General features: G+C 40.5%; 1 protein-coding gene across 3 annotated transcripts in view; it reads right to left on the bottom strand.

Moving 5' to 3' along the window:
• Positions 1-19,456, bottom strand: part of fhl1a (four and a half LIM domains 1a) — a 37,985-nt gene that overhangs the window by 13,226 nt on the left and 5,303 nt on the right. The window contains exon 1 of one of the 3 annotated variants that reach the window (XM_062043967.1): positions 4,589-4,747. The exons of the other annotated variants lie outside the window; for them this stretch is intronic. Within the exon in view, the coding sequence (XP_061899951.1) occupies positions 4,589-4,610 (22 nt within the window). The 5' untranslated portion in view covers positions 4,611-4,747. Of the gene's footprint in view, positions 1-4,588; positions 4,748-19,456 lie in introns of those variants that run through there. 3 annotated transcript variants of the gene reach the window in all.

Consider the following 19,456-nt stretch of genomic DNA (forward strand, 5'->3'; position numbering starts at 1 on the left):
AAAAGATGTCCAGAATACTGTGGAATTATGAAATGAAAACAGAGCTTTTTGTATAGGATTCTACGGGGTACCATAACTTCCGTTACTCTGACTTCGTCACGCGCATACGTCATCATACCGCGACGTTTCAGCCGGATATTTCCCGGGAAGTTTTAAATGTCACTTTATAAGTTAACCCGGCCATATTGGCATGTGTTGCAATGTTAAGATTTCATCATTGATATATAAACTATCAGACTGCGTGGTCGCTAGTAGTGGCTTTCAGTAGGCCTTTAAGATGTGTCCTATCACTGGTGTCAGAGTGGAAAAAGCCAGGCGCTAACTTAACATTCCTGCTTTAGCGTCACCAGAATGCAGACGGCGGGATAAAGAAAGCTTGTTTGCGTCTGTGGAAAAAGGAACGAAAAAGATTTAGTGTTAGTTTTTATTGCAAATAGCTTCAAGTGGACTGTTGTGTATCATGAGTCATGCTGTTAGTAACCATGACGACGGGGAAAACATTTGAAGACGAGTGTTGCTATTTAGGTGTGTGTGTGTGTGTGTGTATGTGTGTGTTTGTTTGTGTGTGTGTGTGTGTTTGTGATGATATCAATGTGCAGCTGTGTCCAGGGGACGTTTAGGGGACTTGAGCACTGACTCATCAATCCTCGAGCCTCGTTTGTGAGCTTTTAAAGAGCTGAGGTTCTATTTAGAGGACCACACACTCCCTCAGGGTGTGCCACACAGCCATTGTGGTGGCATCCCGTAGTCCAGCTCTAATCTTTGTTCCCGACCGAGTGACAGCTGACTGAGCGTGTCTGGTCCAAGGTGGTCCTGCCTCCCACTCAGAAGGTCAGAGTGGATTTAGTGAGCTGAGTCATCCTGTTGGACTTTGACTTCTCTTATCAAATCACATGGATGATCTTACTCATCTCATCTCATCTGCGGCAGTCTGACTTATGACCTCACATCTTTGACCTTTCAGGGATTTTATTTATTATTTATTTTGGAGGGGGGGGGGGGGGGGGGCGTCGTCTCATCAGCTTCTCTACTCTCGATCCTCCCGGGCCAAAATATTTGTTCTGAAAGGTCACCGTGAACTTTGACCGATCCGAGTCTGAAGGCCCTCATCCTTCCCGATGACACGTCATCGTTACACAACACCAAATCGCCTTTTTAAAGCGCAAGAAGAAGAAAAACGTGTTTATTTATATGCGAGTCTCTCAGCATTCCTTACAAAGACACTCACTTGAATAGAAGAAAGAAATAGTCGAATAAATAAATAGTTGATGCGCGTAAACATTCATTTAAGTGCTAACTCTTCATGTACTCACCATGTAAGTCATCCTATTCAGTCTCTCAGCATACACGGTGCAATAATACCTTTTACTGCTTATCTCTCAGCATACACGGTGCAATAATACCTTTTACTGCTTATCTCTCAGCATGAACACTTCATTGGATGTTAGAATATTAGTAGAATAACGTAACTGTTGGTTTGAACGCTCGTCTCCCAGCATTTGCATAGACTATGAAGTCACGTGTTAAATAGTCATGTTTACTTTGAAGACACAACATGCAGACTTACAGTATGTCAATGCTTATATCGCTGCAGTCACACAATAACCAGGTTTGACGCACAAACATTCATTGGAATGCTTACATCTCAGCATTCACACACAATAAACGTGTTTGATGCACATAAGCAATTACACAAAACCATTGTTTAATGCACATAAAGATTAATTTGAATGCTTATATCTCAGCATTCACACAATATTTTATTTAGGTTTGATGCACAAAACCATTCATTGGAATGCTTATATCTCAGCAGTTACACTTACACCTGCGTGATGCACATTAATATGAACTAGAATGCTTGTATCTCAGCATTCACACAATAAATGTGTGATGCACATAAACATTAACTTGAATGCTTATATTTCAGCATTCACAAAAATGTGTGATGTACATAAACATTAACTTCAATGTTTATATCTCAGCATTCACACAATAAATGTGTGATACACATAAACATTAACTTGAATGTTTATATCTCAGCATTCACACAATAAATGTGTGATGCACATAAACATTAACTTGAATGCATATATCTCAGCATTCACACAATAAATGTGTGATGCACATAAACATTAACTTGAATGCTTATATTTCAGCATTCACACAAATGTGTGATGTACATAAACATTAACTTCAATGTTTATATCTCAGCATTCACACAATAAATGTGTGATACACATAAACATTAACTTGAATGTTTATATCTCAGCATTCACACAATAAATGTGTGATGCACATAAACATTAACTTGAATGCTTATATCTCAGCATTCACACAATAAATGTGTGATGCACACTAAGATGAAGTTGAATTGTTATATCTCAGCATTCACACAATAAATGTGTGATGTACATACACTTGAATGGTTATATCTCAGCATTCACACAATAAATGTGTGATGCACATAAACATTAACTCGATTGCTTATATCTCAATATTCACACAAATGTGTGATGCACATGAACATTAACTTAAATGCTTATAACTCAGCATTCACACAATAAATGTGTGATGCACATAAACAGTAACTCGATTGCTTATATCTCAGTATTCACACAAATGTGTGATGCACATAAGCATTAACTTGAATGCTTATATCTCAGCATTCACACAATAAATGTGTGATGCACACTAAGATGAAGTTGAATTGTTATATCTCAGCATTCACACAATGAATGTGTGATGCACATAAGCATTAACTTGAATGCTTGTATCTCAGTATTCACACAATAAATGTGTGATGCTCATAAGCATGAACTTGGATGCTTATATCTCAGCATTCACACAATAAATGTGTGATGCACACTAAGATGAAGTTGAATTGTTATATCTCAGCATTCACACAATAAATGTGTGATGTACATACACTTGAATGGTTATATCTCAGCATTCACACAATAAATGTTTGATGCACATAAACATTAACTCGATTGCTTATATCTCAATATTCACACAAATGTGTGATGCACATAAACATTAACTTAAATGCTTATATCTCAGCATTCACACAATAAATGTGTGATGCACACTAAGATGAAGTTGAATTGTTATATCTCAGCATTCACACAATAAATGTGTGATGTACATACACTTGAATGGTTATATCTCAGCATTCACACAATAAATGTTTGATGCACATAAACATTAACTCGATTGCTTATATCTCAGTATTCACACAAATGTGTGATGCACTTAAGCATTAACTTGGATGCTTATATCTTAGCGTTCACACAATAAGTGTGTGATGCACACTAAGATTAAGTTGAATGCTTATAGCTCAGCATTCACACAATAAATGTGTGATGTACATACACTTGAATGGTTATATCAGCATTCACACAATAAATGTTTGATGCACATAAACATTAACTTAAATGCTTACATTTCAGCATTCACACAATAAATGTGTGATGCACATAAGCATTAACTTGAATGCTTGTATCTCCAGCATTCACACAATACATAAACAACCCGATTGCTTCTATCTCAGCATTCACACAATAAATGTGCGATGTACATAAACATTAACTGGATCGAGTAAATCTCAGCATTCACACAATAAATGTGTGATGCACACTAAGATCAAGTTGAATGCTTATATCTCAGCATTCACACAATAAGTGTGTGATGCACATAAACATTAACTTAAATGCTTATATCTCAGCATTCACACAATAAATGTGTGATGCACATAAGCATGAACTTGGATGCTTATATCTCAGCATTCACAAAATAATTGTGTGATGCACACTAAGATTAAGTTGAATGCTTATATCTCAGCATTCACTCAATGAATGTGTGATGCACACAAGCATTAACTTGAATGCTTATATCTCAGTATTCACACAATAAATGTTTGATGCACATACGCATGAACTTGGATGCTTATATCTCAGCATTCACACAATAAATGTGTGATGCACACTAAGATGAAGTTGAATGCTTATATCTCAGCATTCACACAATAAATGTGTGACATACATACATTTGAATGGTTATATCTCAGCATTCACACAATAGATGTGTAATGCACATAAACATTAACTTGAATGCTTATATCTCAGCATTCACACAATAAATGTGTGATTCACATAAGCATTAACTTGGATGCTTACATCTCAGTATTCATACAATAAATGTGTGGTTCACATAAGCATTAACTTGGTTGCTTATATCTCAGTATTCACACAATACATAAACATTAACCCGATTGCTTCTATCTCAGCATTCACACAATAAATGTGTGATGTACATAAACATTAACTCGATTGCTTATATCTCAGCATTCACACAATACATAAACATTAACTTGAATGCTTATATCTCAGCATTCACACAGCATATTAAGTTTGAAGCACAAGACCGTTCATTGGAATGTGAGAGATAAATGTGGCGGACATGAAGCTCAAAGTAAATTGTCGTCTCTCAGAAAACGTCCATGACCTCTCCCTGGGTGTGTCCTTGAACTGCCCTTGACCTCTCCCCGGGTGTGTCCTTGAACCGCCCTTGGGAGGAGAGAAGATCCTACCTGAGTGTCTGTAGAAAGTCATGTTGTCGTCGTCGGGAGGAGAGCTGAGGCGTGTAAAGATGGAGGCACCTGCATGTGGGGGTCTGTATATACACACACCCACCTCACCCCCACACCCTCTACACACCCACCTCACCCCCAACTTCACCCTCTTCTCCTTTTTAGGCCGCACTAGAAGAGAAGGATTAGTCTAGAAGGTCTAAATGACTCCACGCTGGGACAAGTTAAAAATATAAAGAGGCTCTCTCAAAGGTTTTGAATGATGGACAACAGATACTCCCATCAAATGTTTTGTCTCTCGTGGACCACATCAACATCACACACACACACACACACACACATCAACATCACAACTCATCCTGATGACTCACTTGGGGAACACTCGTATCACACACACACACACACACACACACATACATGTATTGCCTACTTTGTGTGGACCCACGTTTGGTTAGTAGGTTGTGAGGGCCCCCCTTTCCACTATAGCTAGAGTGATTAAAAAAATATAGAGTTGCAACCTCACTTCAGAATGCAAAACACACAAAGTAAAAACAATATTTCACTTCTGTAGTTGTGAGGACCAGACAAATGTCCTCACAAGTCAAAAGATCCTCACAGAAAGGGTGGTTTGCCAAATGTGTATGTCCACACAAGGATGGTGAGACAAGTGATCACCCACACACACATTAGCATCACACACACACACACACACTAAGACATGGTGAACTTTAGCAGTGTGCATAAATATAGTTGTGTGTGTCTTGTTCTCTGGACTACATGTCAGGAAGCAAATATGGCGGACACACTGTGTGTACAGTTATGGTGTGTATGCTAGTCGCATGTACCGTAATTTCCGGACTATAAGCCGCAACAGCTAAATTTAGGGGAAAATACAGATTGCTCCATATATAAGCCGCACCCGACTATAAGCCGCAGGGTTTTGATGTGTAATTAGCGTAGTATATAGGGGTTCCTGCTACCACGGAGGGGATTGTCGGGACAGAGATGACTGTTTGGTATCGCAAAGCGTCCCATTTATTAACAATAAATCTTTCAATCATTCAATCAAACTTTCACATCTTTGACATGGCGAACAGCATTCGTGCAGAGTACAAATAATACAACGGTGCAAAGTAATATAAAGTGCTCGCCTGTACGTTATCAAAATAACCGGTATATGAAAAGTCAGTCTTTAATCATTGGGTCATCGTCTTCCTCCTGCGTACTAAAACCACCGAAATCCTCTTCGTCGGTGTCGGAGAAGAACAGGCCGTATATAAGCCGCACCCTTGTATAAGCCGCAGGGACCAGAACGAGGGGGGAAAGTAGCGGCTTATAGTCCGGAAATAACGGTAAGTACAAAAGCAGTGAAGTTGTCACGTTGTGTAAATGGTAAATAAAAAGAGAATACAACAAATCCTTTTCAACTTATATTCAATTGAGTAGACTGCAAAGACAAGATATTTCATGTTCACACTGAGAAACTTTGTTCTTTTTCCGCAAATAATCATGAAGTTAGAATTGAATGGCAGCAACACGTTGCAAAAAAGTTGTCACAGGGGCAACAAAGAGTGATAAAGTTGAGGAATGCTTATTTGGAACATCCCACAGGTGAACAGGCTAATTGGGAACAACTTCCACCTGGTCCCCGTAACGAAGGTGCTTTGTCTGCAGGAGATGTCGGCTAATGGGATACGACAATAAGCTGTTTAAACCAAAAGGTAAGCACATCTTTCTTACAAATGGAGGTTATTGACTATCATTTGTACAAGAACAATGTGTTCATAACCAAGTTAAGCCAAAAAAATAGGTAAGCTAGTTACGTCTTGTGAGTTAGCCTAGCATGATAACTAATTCCAGCTGATTAGCTGGAGAAGCTAAGCTAAGTATAGCTAGGAAAATAAGTGTGAAAAGTGGTTGGTTGTCTATAAGGACTTCTCAGAAGTTATATGTAATGCTTGATTGATTGATTGATTGATTGAGACTTTTATTAGTAGGTTGCACAGTGAAGTACATATTCCGTACAATTGACCACTAAATGGTAACACCCGAATAAGTTTTTCAACTTGTTTAAGTCGGGGTCCAATAGAGGTAGCTTATAGCCAGTTAATAGCTAGCACGATAACTAATTCGAGTTGATTAGCTGGAGAAGCTAAGCTAAGTATAGCTAGGAAAATAAGTGTGAAAAGTGGTTGGTTGTCTATAAGGACTTCTCAGAAGTTATATGTAATGCTTGATTGATTGATTGATTGAGACTTTTATTAGTAGGTTGCACAGTGAAGTACATATTCCGTACAATTGACCACTAAATGGTAACACCCCAATAAGTTTTTCAACTTGTTTAAGTCGGGGTCCAATAGAGGTAGCTTATAGCTAGTTAATAGCTTACAGAGGTATGATGGACATTGGAGATTTAGGATATTTTAAAAACGTCACATTGATTTTGTTTCACACATTTTAGATGAAACACAGATGTCCTGGCTCAATAAGTCCTCCAGCCTGTGACAGCACAACAGTAGACCACATGGACTTGGACATAACACCTGATGTCACTGGAACAGAGGAACCCTGCTCAAGTCAGGAAACAATTGACAGCGTAGTTGTTTGTGCTCCCCTCAAAAAACATGGAAATAGAGTTTACAACAAAAGACGTTATTGCTTGTATTGCAGTAAGCCTTATGCCAAGATGGCAAGGCATCTAGAAAGTGCACACAAAAACACATTAGAAGTAGCCACAGCTCTTAGCTTTCCAACGAGTTCCATGGAGAGAAGGACACAGCTAGAGAATATTCGTAATAAAGGGAACTACGCTCACAATGCTGCTATTATGGAGTCAGGGATGGGTGAACTAGTGCCATTCAAACAACCACCTAAAGAAGCTAAAGGAAATGATTTCATGCACTGTGCACATTGCCAAGGACTGTTTACCAGAAAGGTACTGTGGAGACACATGCCAAGTTGTCCCCCCAAACCTGCATCAGTCATCGGAAAACCAGGAAAGAACCGTGTCCGGTCCATGTGCACATATACTGGGCCTGTGCCTTCAAGTGTATCCAAACAACTGTGGGGAGTAATAAGTGCAATGATTCCTGATCCTATCACAGAAATAATAAAAGATGACCATGTCATCACAGATGTTGGGCAGCACCTGTTGAACAAAAGTGGTATAAAAAGCGGCTGCAAGGCTTTTGACAAAAACAAGAAAGTTTGATCATATTACGCCTATACTGGCTCACTTGCACTGGCTTCCTGTGCACTTAAGATGCGACTTTAAGGTTTTACTACTTACGTATAAAATACTACACGGTCTAGCTCCTGCCTATCTCGCCGATTGTATTGTACCATATGTCCCAACAAGAAATCTGCGTTCAAAGAACTCCGGCTTATTAGTGATTCCCAGAGCCAAAAAAAAGTCTGCGGGCTATAGAGCGTTTTCTATTCGGGCTCCAGTACTCTGGAATGCCCTCCCGGTAACAGTTAGAGATGCTACCTCAGTAGAAGCATTTAAGTCCCATCTTAAAACTCATTTGTATAATCTAGCCTTTAAATAGACCCCCCTTTTTTAGACCAGTTGATCTGCCGTTTCTTTTCTTCTCTCCTCTTCTCCCCTGTCCCTTGCGAGGGGGAGTTGCATAGGTCCGGTGGCCATGGATGAAGTGCTGGCTGTCCAGAGTCGGGACCCCGGGTGGACCACTAGCCTGTGCATCGGTTGGGGACATCTCTGCGCTGCTGACCCGTCTCCGCTCGGGATGGTTTCCTGTTGGCCCCGCTGTGGACTGGACTCCCGCTGATGTGTTGGATCCACTGTGGACTGGACTTTCACAATGTTATGTCAGACCCACTCGACATCCGTTGCTTTCGGTCTCCCCTAGAGGGGCGGGGTTACCCACATATGCGGTCCTCTCCAAGGTTTCTCATAGTCATTCACCGACGTCCCACTGGGGTGAGTTTTTCCTTGCCCGTATGTGGGCTCTGTACCGAGGATGTCGTTGTGGCTTGTACAGCCCTTTGAGACACTTGTGATTTAGGGTTATATAAATAAACATTGATTGATTGATTGATGTATATCAGCAAAAAAATCAACAATATGTCAGAGAGAAGATGCGGGAATTAGGAAGACTGATTCATAATGCCGGGAGAGTAACTACCTTGAAAAAAATGGAGGATTTTGTGAATCCTAAGAACTACTTGGAGATGGTCAAAGCTGTCAAATGTACTTGTGGCTATGATAGTGACACTAACTAATTCTGGATTCCATCACTGGCAACTAAACTTGGGAATTCCCTGGTTAAAGTCAGCAAACTCTTGAAAGCACAAGGTTTGATAAACAACAATGAAGAGCTGGTAAGGAATAGATAGATAGATAGTATTTTATTGATTCCTTCAGGAGAGTTCCCTCAGGAAAATTAAAATTCCAGCAGCAGTGTACAGAATTGAGATCGAATTTAAAAAAAGTAAATAATGGGGATATAAATGGAAACAAAATAGAAAAATATTACAGTAGAATAAGAACAAAAAGCATCAATGAGAATACAAATATAACAGTAAAATAAGAATACAACAAGAGAAACTAGGCATTAGTGACCATGTTATGAAAACGTATTACGCTGTTATTGTTTTGCATCCCCCGTCATTCTAGTACCCCCCTCCCTCCCAGAGAGGAGTTGTACAGTCTAATGGCGTGTGGGACAAAGGAGTTTTTTAGTCTATTAGTCCTGCACTTGGGATGAAGCAGTCTAGCACTGAACAGGCTCCTCTGGCTACTGACAACGCTATGCAGAGGGTGACTGGCATCATCCAGAATGCTCACTAGTTTTTCCACAGTCCTCTTCTCTGCCACCGTCACCAGTGAGTCCAGTTTTAGTCCGATCGTAGAACCGGCCCGCCTGATCAGTTTCTCCAGTCTAGAGCTGTCCTTCTTAGATATACTGCCCCCCCAGCACACTACGATGTAGTACAGAACACTGGCAACCACAGACTGGTAGTACATCCACAATAGAATGCCACTCAGTTCCAAGATGTCCATCGTGAGAAGTGGAAGGAGTTGATCTCTGCAACAGCTCTGAGGAACATAGCTGAAGGAAAGTGGAATGCACCACAACTTATGCCCTTCACTGAGGATGTTCAACACATGCATGAGTTTCTCAGTCAAATGCATGATGAGTGCAGCAGTGAACATTCTTTCACAAAGGCCTGGTCAGACCTGACAAAAGTATGTTTGACACAGATCATCCTCTTTAACAGACAAAGAGAAGGAGAGCCTGCTGGCTTTTTGTCAAGAGACACAACTGATCCTCATGAAGATGTGGACTGGGCTCTCTCTGAAGTGGGAAACAAACTCTGCAGACATTTTTCAAGGATTGTCATCAGGGGAAAAACGAGGCAGACCTGTTCCTATTCTCTTGACTCCAAAAATGGTTTGTGCATTTGAACTTCTCGTTAAGTACAGGGAAACTTGTGGGGTTCTCAAAGACAACACTTACCTGTTTGCAAGACCCACAGCGTTGACACATTGCCGTGGTTCTGACTGCATACGAGACTATGCAAAAGCATGTCCTGTGTCACTTACATCCACCAAACTAGGAAAACATGCTGCCACCCTTTCAACTGTGCTAAACATGACAGACACAGAGATGGACCAGCTGGACAACTTTCTTGGCCATGATATTAGAATCCATCGTGAGTTCTATAGACTCCCTGAAAAGACACTGCAGCTGGCAAAAACCAGCAAAGTTTTGATGGCACTCGAGCAAGGTCGATTATCTGAGTTCCATGGCTAGAACTTGGATGAAATCACAATTGGTCCAAATGGTAAGTTGTCATCTTTGTTGTTTCCTTTGTCTATCATTTTTTCCCCATCATTTTGTTTGGTTTGAAGTCAATTATAAGCTTAACATGGTAACAGAAAGTGTTGTGGAAACTGAAGAGGAATCAATCAATCAATCAATGAATTCCTTTATTGTCATTGTCATAATAACACTTAAGTCATACATGTCAACGAGATTTTGTTTGAGCTTTGTCCAGCGGCATAGAAACTGCATTAAAGTGCAGGTTGACCATAGTTCACAGTTTAGCATTGTCAGGAATGAAGATGGCGAATAGAGGGGGCGTGGGGGTGGGAACAGTCAGATGTCTGATGGGTGTTACGTTGATGTTGCAGCAATGCAGTGTCCAGAGCACAATTATTGAGGTGGTGAAGAGTGAGGTAATGAGATGGTCCGGGGCAGCAAAGGGGCAGGCTGTTCATTTAGCAGTCTCACAGACTGTGAGACATTCTGGTGGTCCTGGCGCGAATCGATCTATACCTTCTTCCAGAGGGTAGCAGGTTGAAGAGGCCATGTGCTGGGTGGTATCTGTCCTTCAGGATGTTGTGTACTCGCTTTAGGCAGCGAGTTGTGTACATGGCACTCATCTCTGGGAGTATCGTCCTTGTAATTTTCCCCGCCGCTTTAACCACTCGCTGGAGGGCCTGTTGGTTCGCTTTAGTGCAGCTAGCAAACCACACTAAAAAGCCGTAAGTGAGGACACTGCTGATGGCACAGTTGTAAAAGTTAACCATTGATTTCTGCGGAATGGGAAGGGGACAAGACTGCCTATAGAGAAGAGGTGAAGGCACTGTCAGACCACTATGCAAAAAACAACCTCATTCTCAATCCCACAAAGACCAAGGAGCTGATTGTTGATTTCAGGGAAAAAAATCACTGAGCTCATCCAGCCCATCTACATCATGGGAGAGGAGGTGGGAAGGGTCTTTGAGTGCAAGTTCCTGGGCGTGAACATCTCGAGCAACATGACCTGGAAAAGCAACACCACTGCACTCCAGAAAAAAGGTCAGCAAAGACTGTATTTTCTGAGAAGGCTGAGGAAAATAGATGTGGCTGATAACCTGCTCCTGTCCTATCGCTGCTCCGTTGAGTCAATACTGACCTACGGCGTCTCCGTGTGGTTTTCTAGCTGCACGGTGGCACAGAGAAAGAGATTACAGGGGGTCAGAAACGCGGCCCAGAAGATCACTGCATGTCCTCTTACATCTCTAGAGGACTTCCTGCGGCAGCTGAGGAAACTTAAGGTGCCGACCGAGATGCTGGTGCAGTTTTACTCAGCCATCATAGAGTCCATCCTGACCTCCTCCATCACAGTGTGGTTCCCCGGCGCCACAGTCCAGGATAAGAATAGGCTGCAAGCTCCCATCCCTCCAGGACTTGTTCTCGTCCAGGACCAGGAGGCGTGTGGGTCGGATCACAGCTGACTCTTCTCACCCTGGACACACACTATTCTCCCCTCTCCCCTCAGGCAGGAGACTACGCTCCATCCAGACCCACACCTCCCGCCACCTGAACAGTTTTTTCCCCTCGGCCATCAGGCAAATGAACAATAACTCCTAACAGCAGCTCCTTGAATTCCTTCTAAGTCTAAGTCTATCTGATAGCTCAGTCACAGCTCTTTTTATTACCAAATATGTGTTATATGTGTTTTATGTCGCACGTTTGCACCAAGAAAAATTCCTAGTTTGTGAACCCGTTCTCAAACAATGGCAATAAAACTATTCTGATTCTGATTCTGACCTGCATAAGAGACACTGCAACAGGAGAGCAAACAGCATCCTCAGGGACTCATCCCACCCAGGTCACCACTGGCTTGAACTCTTGCCCTCAGGGAGGCGCTATAAGAGCATCAAAGCAAGGACAAATAGACTGAAAAACAGTTTCTATCCTAGAGCTGTTATTGCCCTAAACTCTGCACTTACCTGAACACTCACCACTTTATTACTTGCTTATCTCTGATAAAGATCTACTGTGCAATATGTTATTTTTAACATTTTATTATGTTTTTAAATTTTAAATTGTTTGTTGTCTTAACACTATTTCATGTAGGTTTGTTTTAAAAGCACTGAGCTGGATTGCTGTCCAATTTCGTTGTTTCCATACAATGACAAGAAAGGTATTTTGATTCTGAAGATCTTACCAGAGTGGACGAAAACTGTTCATTTCTTGATAATGGTATGTAATGTCAATACTCATTGTTGTGGTTTATTAAATGTATTCGCAGTAGTTTTAATGACAATATATGTCTTAATATTCTGTTATTTAGAATTCTTTCTGAAGTTCCATTTGGTTAGCACTCTGGAAGTGCATGTGGCCGATGGTAAATGGTAAATGATAAATGGGTTATACTTGTATAGCGCTTTTCTACCTTCAAGGTACTCAAAGCACTTTGACACTATTTCCACATTCACCCATTCACACACACTGATGGCGGGAGCTGCCATGCAAGGCGCTAACCAGCAGCCATCAGGAGCAAGGGTGAAGTGTCTTGCTCAAGGACACAACGGATGTGACTAGGATGGTAGAAGGTGGGGATTGAACCCCAGTAACCAGCAACCCTCCGATTGCTGGCACGGCCACTCTAGCAACTTCGCCACACCGTCCCCACTTCGCCACGCCGTGGGTAAGCATGACACTGAATGTTTCTTACATTCAACCCACAGAAGGGGGGGACTTTCCAACCACTGAGGAGGAAGCAATCCCACCCCCCCAAGAGACTGACACAACTTTGAAAAGAAGAGGATGCATCATCAGGAGATCGTGCAGTGAGACATTCTTCCAAAGGTAAACTATATATATAAACTGTTTTTTTAGTCAACTTGTATAAGTCTTTGTTTTGTCACAAATAATGCAAATGCATATGTATGCATTGTTCTCTGTGGGTTAAAGACATTATAGCAAACAAATAAATAACTTAATTTCTTAATCTTCTTTTATTTCTTTTATTTTCATACACATATTTTGTATGGTCACTTGCAGGTAAAGCTAAAGTGTTAGAATAATTACATATATATTATCACACTAACTTTAGTATGCTTAAAGTCCGTTGATTTAGTTATTAGCTATTGTGCTCAAGTTAGACTTTTGTAATCTATGCAAGGACAAAACTTCTTGTCTGAGGGGTGGCCTCAGCCACAGATGTTATCTTTGTTTTAGCCCGCTAACAGCCAAGGACTTCGACGACCGCAACGAAGATAAGATGACAGCACGCAGACGAAGCAGAGACTTCAACGGCCTCAACGAAGATAAGATGACAACACGCAGACAAAGCGGGGACAAGGCGAAATCACAAGGCCCCCAGCACATTCCGTCACGTACTGTGCGTCCTGGACCTGCTTTGCATAATATATGTGACTACTCCTTTCAGAGGCGTCTTTAGTGTTGTTGACTGTGGGACTCCTGAATAAATAGAGGGACGCAGGAGCTGAACCTTAGAGCGTAGTAAGTGTGCAGCTCCATGCGTTCTCCTCATGAGCTAAATTGAACGCTTGTCTCTGCATGATTCCTTGCTTCTTGTCTGATTAATAGATGTCATCAGTGCTTGAACCTGACAGCTGCCCAGACAAGGCGACCCTGGACACAGAAAGAGGTGGAGAAGCACATGGAGCCATTCCTCCCTTCTGGGATTGTACCAGCAAAGAGTGACTGTTTAAAATGTTGGAGGGACGAACCGGAAGCTCTCCAAAAGCATCGAAGTTCTATGTGTACAAGCGCATTACGGCCTACAAAAGGAGATTGCAGGTAAAATAGTAGATCATCAGCAAGACTGGTGAAGTAAAAAATGTTTTAAAAATGTTATTTATGTTCAATGTTGCTCAAAATGAAAGTTTAAATGAGTTTGTATTTTATTTCAGTGGTTTAAGGTAAGATAAGATCATCCTTTATTGATCCCACAACAGGGAAATTTGGGTTACTTTGTTTACGTGTTTCAAATATTGGTAAGAGAGCACATTTTGAGCACAACCCATAGGGGGCGCTAGGGATGTCCTTTCAAACAGGAGAAGTATCTGTGTGACAGGAGACTTCTTTCTACTGCATGTCAACTTAGTGTGTCACATGATCTCTGGCATGGCAACTGTGACTCACCACACACACATACACACACACACACACACACACACACACACACACACACACACTCACACTCACACTCACACACACAGTAAGTAAAGGTCACAAATCAGGACTTAGTTATGTGTGCACAAAGACCACAGGGTCAACTGTCTGTCAACACTGCAACACTTGCTAGCCAGGATGTAACACACACACACACACACACACACACACACACACACACACACACACACACACACACACACACACACACACACACACACACACACACACACACACACACACACACACACACACACACACACACACAGAGAGAGATAAAATCTCCAGTGTGAGCCAACCAACAAGCCTTCAGCTGTAAACAACTTGACACTACTTCACGCACACACAAAAGCAAATAAGATGATAGTTAATATTATATTTTCTATGACATTTATGTCCTCTAACTGCATTCATTCCTCACATCAGGAATTGAAATATGCTCAAAAGTCAAGTAAATGTGTATGTGATGTAAGTTCATAAAGAACATGAAACCACAATAAATACATTCCAAATGTAAAAACTGTACTTAATTTAACCCACAAAAAATATGTAGGTAAAATATGTATCTAAAAAGAATATCCATGAATGTAAATATGTGGATAAATACTTAATGTGTATAAGATAGTGGGACCTAGAATGTCCATGCAGGTACAATATATTTTATAAAAGCAATAATATAAATAAACACATAAATCCCTTCAAAACGTGTATGAAATAAAGTTATAAGACCTGTACTACACTATGAAATAAAACAATCTCTGGATGGGTCAAATATATATATATCAAAAATACAATATTGAAAATAAATATTGGGAACTAAAACCTGTACAAGTTGACCAAAAAAATAATCTGTAAGTGAGAAATATGCTTTTCAATAATAAATATGTATAAAATAATCATCCATCCATACATGCCTAAAACATGTACAACTAAAACACATTTGTAAGTAGTTGAAATGTTTATATATACTGTGTGTATGTATGTATATATATATGCATATATATATATGTATATATATATGCGTGTATATATATGTATATAAATATGTGTATATATGTGTATATATATGCATATATATATATATATATATATATATATACAGTATATATGTGTATATATACAGTATATGTATATATTTATGTGTATATATATGCATATATGTGTATACAGTATATATATATATGCATAAAAATGTATATATATATGTGTATACATTTGCATATACTGTATATGTGTATAGATATATGTGTGTATATATATGCATATATGTGTGTGTGTGTGTGTATATACGCATATATGTACAAACCCCGTTTCCATATGAGTTGGGAAATGGTGTTAGATGTAAATATAAACGGAATACAATGATTTGCAAATCCTTTTCAAGCCATATTCAGTTGAATATGCTACAAAGACAACATATTTGATGTTCAAACTGATAAACTTTTTTTTTTTTTTGCAAATAATAATTAACTTTAGAATTTGATGGCAGCAACACGTGACAAAGAAGTTGGGAAAGGTGGCAATAAATAGTGATAAAGTTGAGGAATGCTCATCAAACACTTATTTGGAACATCCCACAGGTGTGCAGGCTAATTGGGAACAGGTGGGTGCCATGATTGGGTATAAAAGTAGATTCCACCTGATTCACATATGACCTTCATCACCTGATTCACATATGACCTTCATCACCTGATTCACATATGACCTTCATCACCTGATTCACATATGACCTTCATCACCTGATTCACATGTGACCTTCATCACCTGATTCACATGTGACCTTCATCACCTGATTCACATATGACCTTCATCACCTGATTCACATATGACCTTCATCACCTGATTCACATATGACCTTCATCACCTGATTCACATATGACCTTCATCACCTGATTCACATATGACCTTCATCACCTGATTCACATGTGACCTTCATCACCTCATTCTCATATGACCTTCATCACCTGATTCACATATGACCTTCATCACCTGATTCACATATGACCTTCATCACCTGATTCTCATATGACTTTCATCACCTGATTCACATGTGACCTTCATCACCTGATTCACATATGACCTTCATCACCTGATTCACATGTGACCTTCATCACCTCATTCTCATATGACCTTCATCACCTGATTCACATATGACCTTCATCACCTGATTCACATATGACCTTCATCACCTGATTCTCATATGACTTTCATCACCTGATTCACATGTGACTTCATCACCTGATTCACATATGACCTTCATCACCTGATTCACATATGACCTTCACCACCTGATTCTCATGTGACCTTCATCACCTGATTCTCATATGACTTTCATCACCTGATTCACATGTGACCTTCATCACCTGATTCACATATGACCTTCATCACCTGATTCACATATGACCTTCATCACCTGATTCACATATGACCTTCATCACCTGATTCACATGTGACCTTCATCACCTCATTCACATGTGACCTTCATCACCTGATTCACATATGACCTTCATCACCTGATTCACATATGACCTTCATCACCTGATTCACATGTGACCTTCATCACCTCATTCACATGTGACCTTCATCACCTGATTCACATATGACCTTCATCACCTGATTCACATGTGACCTTCATCACCTCATTCACATGTGACCTTCATCACCTGATTCACATATGACCTTCATCACCTGATTCACATATGACCTTCATCACCTGATTCACATGTGACCTTCATCACCTCATTCACATGTGACCTTCATCACCTGATTCACATATGACCTTCATCACCTGATTCACATATGACCTTCATCACCTGATTCACATGTGACCTTCATCACCTCATTCACATGTGACCTTCATCACCTGATTCACATATGACCTTCATCACCTGATTCACATATGACCTTCATCACCTGATTCACATGTGACCTTCATCACCTGATTCACATATGACCTTCATCACCTGATTCACATATGACCTTCACCACCTGATTCTCATATGACCTTCATCACCTGATTCTCATGTGACCTTCATCACCTGATTCACATATGACCTTCATCACCTGATTCACATGTGACCTTCATCACCTGATTCACATATGACCTTCATCACCTGATTCTCATATGACCTTCATCACCTGATTCACATATGACCTTCATCACCTGATTCTCATATGACCTTCATCACCTGATTCTCATGTGACCTTCATCACCTGATTCACATGTGACCTTCATCACCTGATTCTCATGTGACCTTCATCACCTGATTCTCATGTGACCTTCATCACCTGATTCACATATGACCTTCATCACCTGATTCACATGTGACCTTCATCACCTGATTCACATATGACCTTCATCACCTGATTCACATGTGACTTTCATCACCTGATTCACATGTGACCTTCATCACCTGATTCACATATGACCTTCATCACCTGATTCACATATGACCTTCATCACCTGATTCACATGTGACCTTCATCACCTGATTCACATGTGACCTTCATCACCTGATTCACATATGACCTTCATCACCTGATTCACATGTGACCTTCATCACCTCATTCACATGTGACCTTCATCACCTGATTCACATATGACCTTCATCACCTGATTCACATATGACCTTCATCACCTGATTCACATGTGACCTTCATCACCTGATTCACATATGACCTTCATCACCTGATTCACATATGACCTTCACCACCTGATTCTCATATGACCTTCATCACCTGATTCTCATGTGACCTTCATCACCTGATTCACATATGACCTTCATCACCTGATTCACATGTGACCTTCATCACCTGATTCACATATGACCTTCATCACCTGATTCTCATATGACCTTCATCACCTGATTCACATATGACCTTCATCACCTGATTCTCATATGACCTTCATCACCTGATTCTCATGTGACCTTCATCACCTGATTCACATGTGACCTTCATCACCTGATTCTCATGTGACCTTCATCACCTGATTCTCATGTGACCTTCATCACCTGATTCACATATGACCTTCATCACCTGATTCACATGTGACCTTCATCACCTGATTCACATATGACCTTCATCACCTGATTCACATGTGACTTTCATCACCTGATTCACATGTGACCTTCATCACCTGATTCTCATGTGACCTTCATCACCTGATTCACATATGACCTTCATCACCTGATTCACATGTGACCTTCATCACCTGATTCACATATGACCTTCATCATCTGATTCACATGTGACTTTCATCACCTGATTCACATATGACCTTCATCACCTGATTCACATATGACCTTCATCACCTGATTCACATATGACCTTCATCACCTGATTCACATATGACCTTCATCACCTGATTCACATGTGACCTTCATCACCTGATTCACATGTGACCTTCATCACCTGATTCACATATGACCTTCATCACCTGATTCACATATGACCTTCATCACCTGATTCACATGTGACCTTCATCACCTGATTCACATATGACCTTCATCACCTGATTCACATGTGACCTTCATCACCTGATTCACATGTGACCTTCATCACCTGATTCACATATGACCTTCATCACTTGATTCACATGTGACCTTCATCACCTCATTCTCATATGACCTTCATCACCTGATTCACATATGACCTTCATCACCTGATTCTCATATGACCTTCATCACCTGATTCACATGTGACCTTCATCACCTGATTCACATATGACCTTCATCACCTGATTCTCATATGACTTTCATCACCTGATTCACATATGACCTTCATCACCTGATTCACATGTGACCTTCATCACCTCATTCACATGTGACCTTCATCACCTCATTCACATGTGACCTTCATCACCTGATTCACATGTGACCTTCATCACCTGATTCACATGTGACCTTCATCACCTGATTCACATGTG

The sequence above is a fragment of the Entelurus aequoreus genome, linkage group LG04 (genome assembly GCF_033978785.1).
Source record: "Entelurus aequoreus isolate RoL-2023_Sb linkage group LG04, RoL_Eaeq_v1.1, whole genome shotgun sequence".
Lineage (NCBI taxonomy): Eukaryota > Metazoa > Chordata > Actinopteri > Syngnathiformes > Syngnathidae > Entelurus > Entelurus aequoreus.